Source organism: Lactuca sativa, chromosome 3 (assembly GCF_002870075.4).
Source record: "Lactuca sativa cultivar Salinas chromosome 3, Lsat_Salinas_v11, whole genome shotgun sequence".
NCBI classification, from domain to species: Eukaryota; Viridiplantae; Streptophyta; class Magnoliopsida; order Asterales; family Asteraceae; genus Lactuca; species Lactuca sativa.
Genome location: NC_056625.2, coordinates 223,309,420 through 223,318,290, shown reverse-complemented (window position 1 = coordinate 223,318,290; position 8,871 = coordinate 223,309,420). Strand labels below are relative to the sequence as shown.

Genomic DNA, 8,871 nt, shown 5'->3' with positions numbered 1-8,871 from the left:
TGGTGTTTTCAAGTCCCTAATTTATCCAATAATGAATCAAGGAAATTGTCTAAGGCTTTAGGAGAGATTATAGCACCACTTGGCACTATTTCTTGGAGTTCACGGCCCTGGAACTTCTTGGGCCGTGAACAACTTTTTCTTGGTGTTCTAAAGGTGTTTGCTAGTCCTAAACTCATCTAGGTACATGTCTAAATTAGTCTCTTGGCTTAAGGAAGGCTTTTAGGGCATTTTGGCACATAAAGATGGAGTTCACAGCCCAAGAACTTACTTGGCCGTGAACTCACTTCTAGCCTTGATTCTTAATTGTTTTGTGGTCTAAAACATGTAATGGTGGCTTCTAGTTTGAGTTCCAAGGCTTTGAGGGACATTGGGCACTCTTTTGGCCCTTAAAAAGGAGTTTATTCTCCAAGTGTTCTTGGGCGGTAAACTCCCGAATCTTGGGGTTTTGATCCGATTTTGATGTTATAAAGCACAATCTAAGTTATTTAATACAACTAGATAGAAGTACTCACGATTTGGGATAAAAACCCGAAGATCCGTGAGAGAGAATTCGGCTTTTCTCTAGTTGGAAATGTAACTAGTGAATGAATATGGTTCAGATTTCTATATATAGGCCTGGGATTTTTGGTACAAAATATTTTTATTCCCGGAATGAACTCTAATATCCTAGAGTATTGGAATAACAGTGTTGCACAAAACCCTAGTGCATCCACTCTCCTGATATCTCCTTAAATGCTAATCCTGAAATACTCAAACTTATACCCAAAGTCTGGAATTTCACTGTAACTGTTCTAACTTCTATTGGCTTGATATGGTTTGTTCAGAATGGAAATTTCAGGTTGTCACAATAGGTTTGGTTGCTGTCAGAACTATTTTTAAGTATAGTGGTTACTTATACAATGGATATATTTAAATTTTCATGAAGTTATTATAAACAGATTTTCTTTAAAAGCATGAATTTATTTATAAAAATACTTTTTGGCTTTTAAAGACTCATGACAAGCATTGTTTCAACTATTATTATACTAGAAAAATACTTTTAGACTTTTGAAAGTATTATTACCACGGCTAGCAGAAAACCTGTGACTCTCACCAACCTCGTGTTGATTTTCAATATACATGTATTCTTAGGAAATCAGTGAAATTTCGGGCACACTCAGACGATGGAAAACATGGCTCGCAAGTACTTTAATTTTCTACTTTTGAACTGTTATGCCTAACTGTTAAGGCAAACTCGTATTATTATTTTATTACTATCTGTAAGAACTTTGTATGCAAACATAAATATGTAATAAAATGTTGTTTTGTTTATTGTTGTACTTGTGCTTTATATTCGATTTATCTCTGATCCATTAACTTAGTCGCGCAGCCCGGCATGTTCCGCCGCCTCGGCCGGGGGTGTGATAGATTGGTATCAGAGTTAAATTGGCTATAGAGAACTCGTATCCTCGAAAGAGGAATACAACTATAACAACTAGCTTCTTATAAAAGTATTATCAATAATAAAACTAATTCTCGACTACTTACGGTATGGTAGTTGGGAAGTACAAAACAAAGATTAATAATACTACAAACCCCACCAACCTTAATATATAAGAGTTTATATATATACTCTGACCCGCGATGAGAAAACTTAATAAAAATTCTAAACATCCCTTCAACTAAAACTACCAACTCAACCCTTTAGGTCAAACGCCTCAATTAAAGGTTAGTATCGTACATAATCCATACCACAAATAAACCTGGAACGCGCGCCTATGTTATTTATGGTCGGGCCGGTGCACAACCAACCTTGAGTAAGGTGTTTGACAGACTACAACGTTTGAGCGTTTAAGAGATTGAAGAGTGTTCTCCAGATTCGCTGCAGCAACCTAGTACCTTAGAATCCATATATACATTTTAAAAGAATAATAAATTTCAAAACCATTAGCAATTAAGATCTCCTTCTATCATTCGGAAATCTAGAGGATTTCTGAACCAATCACCTTTCCCCTGTCATTGGAAAATCGGTAGGATTTCAGGATTCAGTCTCACTCTATGACATGGAAATCTATGGGATTATAGGAATAAATGAAATAAAATTTTTACATGCTTGTTATAATTAAGTAGTACGAACAAATTAAGTGTGTCTTTTCTAAACGTTTAGGACAATGCCTCGATGAAAAGAACCACGAGTTCGTCCGCCACCGACTCCCCGAACTAACAGGAGAAGTGTTCCAGAGATAACTCACTACAAGAAAAAGACCCTTTTACGACACGCAAACCACGACGCTCATTGATCTATGTTACGCAAAAGAGAGCGACATTAAAAAAGTGTCATATCTTCAAAAAATTTAAGGATTTAGGTCACGCATTGTTGTGTGCCCTTAATTTAGTGTTATAAGAAAAAAAATAAAAACACGGAGGGCACCGTATCTTAAACACGCGTCGTCTGTGAGTGTCGCTTTAGTAGATAGGGGGAAATGAAATCCCCAAAATTTTGAAAACCCACCTTGTTCTTTTCTACCTTTTTTCTATCTTTCATCTTCACAATCGATTCTCTCCTCTCCCTCCTCTCCAATCTGGTTCTCCCCTACTCCTGACCTTACTTGTTAATCGTCTCATCGGATCTCTACTCTAATGTCTCTCTGAAGATCAAGAAATTTCAAGCCCTAGTCTCCCTCTGAGGCAGAGACGAAAAGAGAAAGAAACATGAAGAATGCACCTATCGTTGTTACGACTTATGATGCTTCTCAAAGCTTCTCAAAGCTTTTGATAAGAACACTGGCTCAGTTGCTTCTCAAAGCTTTTTATAAGTACCCTGTCGGCTTTGCATACCGGAAATCGACCCACATCCTTAAATTAGGGTTTTTTTCATCCCTCAAATTACGACCCACATCCTCCATAGATCGATCCTTATTGCTTCATTTCTCACAAGAAATTGAACACTTTACATTCACAGGGCAACAAAATCAACCATTTCTGGAACTTGGGTTTCGGTTCCAATTGAAATTGAAGGGTTTCTGGTCACCATGATCAAAGGGTTAGGGTCTCATTTGTCAATGAATGCTCACAGGGCCACGGAAGCTAGGGTTTTTGGGCAAAGCTAGAATCGATCTTGTCTCGTTCCTTCGGAATCACGAAGACGCTGATTGCCATGGAGTGTAGACGTGGTTAACAGAAGACGAGGAAACATGAGAGAAATCTGGAAATTAGGTAAAAACGATAACTAGTCTTCATTTACGCCCCTCTCCAAGGTAATCGAGTTCCATTTTTTTCTTATCTGACTCGCTTGCCAGGTCATCAGTAACCGTTAAAGCTTACTCGGCAGATCATTCTACTTCTCCAGGTTTCTACTTATTATTTTTAAAATTCCCTACGTATGTACCCATGTGTATGTTTAAACCTCAAAATCAAACTAAGCGAAGTAGAAAGAGGATGTGCTTTGGATTGATCTGAGGGAAACTTTGAGCATCTAACCAGTATTCCATGGAATGCTTTTAGGTGTTGAAAATTTGGTGATTATAGGTTCAGGACCTGCTGGTTACACAACAGCAATCTACGCAGGTCGTGCCAATTTGAAGCCTGTAGTGTTCAAAGGATATCAAATAGGCGGTGCAATCTATGATGGAGCTACAAGGGTGACTGCCAAAAGGCTTAAATTACCTCGTGAAGATGAGTTCTGGAGTACGGGAATTAGTGCATGTGCAATTTGTGATGGAGCTTCACCAATTTTTAAGGGTGAAGTTCTTGCTGTTGTTGGAGGAGGTGATATAGGAACTGAGGAAGCAATATATTTGACTAAATATGCAAGACATGTACATTTACTTGTACGCAAGGATCAATTAAAGGCCTCACGAGCTATGCAGGACATGTTAGAAAAAATATGTATTTCTCTTCTCTTTCTTTCCTAATTTTGGTCGTGATTTTATTCCTGTTATAGTTTAAACATGCTATTTCTCATTTGCTGTAGTTCCATTTTGTCCTCCTTCCATGAAACTACTAATGGTTTCTTTTATTTATAAGTTTTGAATTGCCTGAAATATGTTTGTATAACAAGTTGATTATGGCGAATGCTTCAGAGTTTTTGATAATCCAAATATCACTGTGCATTTCAACACAGAGACAATTGATGTTGAAGCACTTGTTAAAGATGGACTTCTTGATAAGCTAAAAACTGGACCTCTGTAAGTCCCCTTTTTTATTATTTCTTTCCAAATTGAAGAATACCATATATTTTTTTTTCGTTATCTAGGATCCAAAGAAGAAATGTGACTTTTTTATCATTATGAACAAGTTATAGCATTCTAACTTGAATCAAAACAAAAAAAGAAAACTTGAATCAAAAGAAAACAAAAATCACCATCGCTGCAATCAATCACCCTGCTCCACCTCTCACCAGTCACCACTGTGGGCCGCTACAATCAGGTATGTCCCTCAGTTCCTCCATTTATTTCTGATGCAAGTAAGCATTGAATAAAATATTAGTCAACAAAAACCCAAAAATGGGAATAAATACTAAACAAGACTCAAGGGAATGGTCCCCTAAAACAGACCTAGGACAAAGTTAGTACTACCAACATAAGAAAGCAGCCAATAACAACTATAATACCTAAAAAAGACCATTCTACCCCTGGTATATATATATATATATATATGCTTTTAGTAGTTATATATATATATATATATATATATATATATATATATATATATATATATATATATATATATATATATATGAATGAATTTTAAGGAGTCATCTAATTCATTTTGTTATGGTTGCAGAGAAGCAGTTAAAGGAGGAACTATGGACCCTAAGGTTAACTTACTTTCTTAAATTGCTCTATTCTATTCCATTAGAGTTTCTTATCAAATACATGAATAGAAATGGGATTGTGGTTAACTTTAAAAATGATTTGTTTTAATGTTTAATCAAATCAGGGGCCATTGTTGGCTTTTTTTTGGTGTTCATGTGAAGGCTGATGATGTATTAAGCCGAGTGGAAGAACTTCAACTCCTTGAAAAACGAGTAAACTGCTATAATGATCCAATCTCACAGTTTCAGGCTTTGATGTACCTCAAACCTGCAATCCACATCAGGTGCAATCCACTGTTCCCTTTCAAGTAAATTACACTCCTTTTTTTGTTTATAAATAAAATAAATAAAAGTGTGCAGCAGATCTCCAAGTAAATTACACTCCTTTTTTGTTTATAAATAAAATAAATAAAATTGTCAAATAAATAAATTCTAAACTTGATTACCTTTTTATTTATTTATTATATGTTCAAGGTGGTTTTTCGACTTAGATAATGCCCTTCCTAAAGGTAGTTTTAGTTGTTTATTTGTGTAAGCTTGTTTTGAGTGTATTTATGCAAGTAAGATTTAGTAATTTTTTTTCATTGTGGTTTATTTTATTTCATTATCTTTTTTGATACATAATTACATTAAATATAATTTCTTGTTTTTATTTAGGGTAAAGCAAGCTCCATGGTGGTAGTTGCCCTTGGGCCTAAACCAGGGTGGGAGGTTGGTTAATCTTTGATTATATTGGTAAGCCCCTTCATCTTCTGGATCTGGGACAGTTGCTGATAGATTAAATTATCTGCTTCCATCACATACCTCAGGTAAATTGCTAAAAATGAATCCATTAAACACTCAATTTATTTTATTTTATTTTTTATTAAACTTCTATGTTTTTTGACATTTTTATGTTGGAGAAGGTGATGGTGATGGTGGTGATGTGGGCCGGCTCCACAAACTTGTTGGTTTCCAGGAGAAGGCATTAATTCATGCAATCTTATAAGTTGGAATTCAATAATTCTACATTTTTGTTGTATTGAAAAGACCAAAATACCCTTTTGGTGTGTAATTCATGCACTGTTCAAGATTTCTGATTTACTTCCATAGATGATGGAAGAACTATTTCTTCACTTGTATGCACAAAACTCAGCTCTTCTAACTATGGTTCAAATACTTGCAGGATTTGCTACTTCTTATGTTTACTCCTCTATCCAACTCTTTGGCATCCTTATGAGTCTTCTTTCATGTGTTCAAAACTGAGTCCTGAAACTGAATATCTTTTGGTGCTATGATCATTTATTTGAAGCTTTGCAGTTTACCCCAAGACTTAAAGGTGTGCTTTCCTAAGCTCTTCCTATTTTAGGGAATGTTAAAGATCAACATCGACCAATTTTTGAAAATGGTATGCTTAAAGACCCTTTAACTCCTTGTTTCCATCATTCCTTTTCACTAATTCTATCATCTATTGGTTCTTTCATACACATGCATTTGTTATCTCAAATCCTACATTTATTTTTATTTCTGTTATTGTTTTTTCCAGCTTTCAGGTGTTGGTGTCAAGCATGTTGGCAATACAATGTGGAGTACCCTCTTTCATCAACTCTTGATAGTGATGTCACGTGAGAAATCATTTTTCTTTTTGTTAAACAAGTCTTTATTATATAAAAAATGTTGAAATGTTACATTTGTCTACTATTGCAATGATTATTTGTATAACATTAACTTTTGTGCAATGCATTGTATTATTTGTATATGGTATTTTATTTTCCATTATTTGACATGAAATGCAAATTTAATATGAAAATACGTAAATCCATAAAAAAAATTTAAAAATTTAAAATTACGATACGCAAAAATGTGCGTCATCTTCATTGATGACATGACCTTTCTTGACAGGGGCTTTCTTGATACGCATTGCGTGTCATTAACATGCGCGTCGTAAGGTTACGACACGTGAATGTGTGTCGTCTTCCTTTATGACAGGGCCTTTCTTAATACGCATTGCATGTCGTAAACGCGCGTCGTAATTGCACGTCGTAAATGCACGTCGTCTCTCTTTATGACAGGGCCTTCCTTGATGCGCATTTGCGCGTCGTCTGAGCCTTTTACGATGCGCAATGAGCGTCGTAAAAGGCTGTTTTTCTAGTAGTGACTCAAACAACAGAAGAAACTCCAGACCCGGAAGAAGCCCCAAGTGCTACAAATAACCACCAAAATTTCCAGATGGATCCCACTATGATGCAAAACATGCTTGCACAAGGGATTGCTACGGCCTTAGCGACTTATGAGGCTGCTCGAAACGGGAATACTGGAAATAGCAGAAGTGGTACTCTTGTAGTTTCCCAAAGAAATCCCAAACACTGCTCATACGAAGAATTCATGGGTTGTAAACCCCCGATCCTTCTACGAAACTGAAGGAGCTGTTGGTTTATCCCGATGGATAGAAAAGATTGAAGTTGTCTTCCACATCAGCTCTTGCCCAGATGACTGTAGGGTTAAGTACGCTACCTGCACACTGATGGATGTTGCCTTAACTTGGTGGAACAACCATGCCAAGACCGTGGGAATTGCGGAAGCCTATGCCATGGGATGGGAACAACTAAAACTAATGATTACTAAAGTATATTACCCACGGCAGGAGATTCAGGCACTAGAACAAGAACTCTGGAATCTAACAATGATAGGATCAGAGGTAGCTGTGTATACCTCCCGATTCAAAGATCTTACAACCCTTTGTCCTGGAATGGTGCCTTCAGAAGACAAAAAGACGATGAGATACATTTGGGGATTAGCATCGCCAGTCCAAGGTTTGGTTACTGCATCCAGACCCTCCACTTTTGACAGCGCCAAGCAACTGGCTTATGAGTTGACTGAACAATGTATCCGACAAGGCACCATGGCCCCCGCAAAAGAAAAGAACCAAATTGGGAATTCTAAGAGAAAGTTCCAGGGGAAGCCAAAAGGGAACTTCAAGCACCTTAAGCGAAACCCAGAGCCTGTAACAGTGTATGTTGCAGTCACAACCACTCCCACTCCAGTAAAACCCTACGTTGCCCTAAGTGTAATTATCATCATGTTGGAGACTGCATGATCTGTAACAACTGCAAATTAAGGGGTCATACTGCCAGATTTTGCAAAAGTAACCCAAATAACACAGCCTCAACTACTACCGCAAGAGAAAGTCGAACCTGCTTCGAGTGCAACCAACCGGGACATTTCAGGAAAGACTGTCCTAAGCTGAAGAGACAGGGTGGTCAAGGAAGGGCATTTGTGATAGGTGCGGGAGATGCACGCCAGGAACCAACTGTGGTTACTGGTACATTTCCTATCGACAATATTTATGCCTCTGTATTATTTGATATTGGTGCCGATAAAAGTTTTATTTCCCACAAGTTTAGAAAAATGATAAATCATGAATCATGCAAACTCAATAATGCTTACACGGTAGAAGTAGCCAATGGTCAAATAGAAAGCACCTTAGAGATACTTACCATCTGCCTTCTCACCCTGAATAATCACGTGTTTGATGTCGGCCTAATGCCCATGATTATTGGAAGTTTTGATGTAATTATCGGAATGGATTGGTTATCGACCCATCGAGTGGAGATTTTACGCTACGAAAAGGCTGTGCGATTACCTCTATCAAACGATGAAGCCCTTGTGATTTATGGAGACAAGGCAGGGAAGAACCTACGAGTCATTACTTGCACGAAGGCAAGGAAGTATTTGCAGAAGAGATGCTACGCTTGCTTGGCCCACGTGGTGGATACGCAAGGCAAGGGTAAGGAAATCAAAGACATACCCTAAGTGTGCGACTACCTGGATGTATTTCCAGAAGACCTACCTGGAGTACCTCCTATCAGACAGGTTGAATTTCGAATCGACCTTATCCCGGGTGCAGCACCAGTGTCACGATCTCCTTATCGCCTGGCTCCATCGGAAATGCAAGAACTATCCAGTCAACTTCAAGAACTTCTCGACAAAGGCTTTATCCGGCCAAGCTTCTCTCCATGGGGAGCCCCTGTATTGTTTGTCAAAAAGAAGGATGGTTCGTTTAGGATGTGCATCGACTATCGAGAGTTGAATAAGCT

General features: G+C 37.6%; 2 protein-coding genes across 2 annotated transcripts; both read left to right on the top strand.

Annotated features, from left to right (window-relative positions):
- Positions 1 to 3,473: 3,473 nt before the first annotated feature.
- Positions 3,474 to 6,387, top strand: LOC128132902 (NADPH-dependent thioredoxin reductase 3-like). The gene is made up of 6 exons (XM_052769908.1): positions 3,474 to 3,853; positions 4,062 to 4,166; positions 4,921 to 5,008; positions 5,453 to 5,506; positions 5,701 to 5,759; positions 6,321 to 6,387. The coding sequence occupies exons 1-6, from the start codon at positions 3,474 to 3,476 to the stop codon at positions 6,385 to 6,387; spliced, it is 753 nt and encodes a 250-aa protein (XP_052625868.1).
- Positions 6,388 to 7,867: 1,480 nt separating this feature from the next.
- LOC111921772 (uncharacterized) lies at positions 7,868 to 8,587 on the top strand. Its single transcript, XM_023917357.1, has one exon. The coding sequence runs from the start codon at positions 7,868 to 7,870 to the stop codon at positions 8,585 to 8,587; it is 720 nt and encodes a 239-aa protein (XP_023773125.1).
- The last annotated feature ends 284 nt before the right edge of the window (positions 8,588 to 8,871 follow it).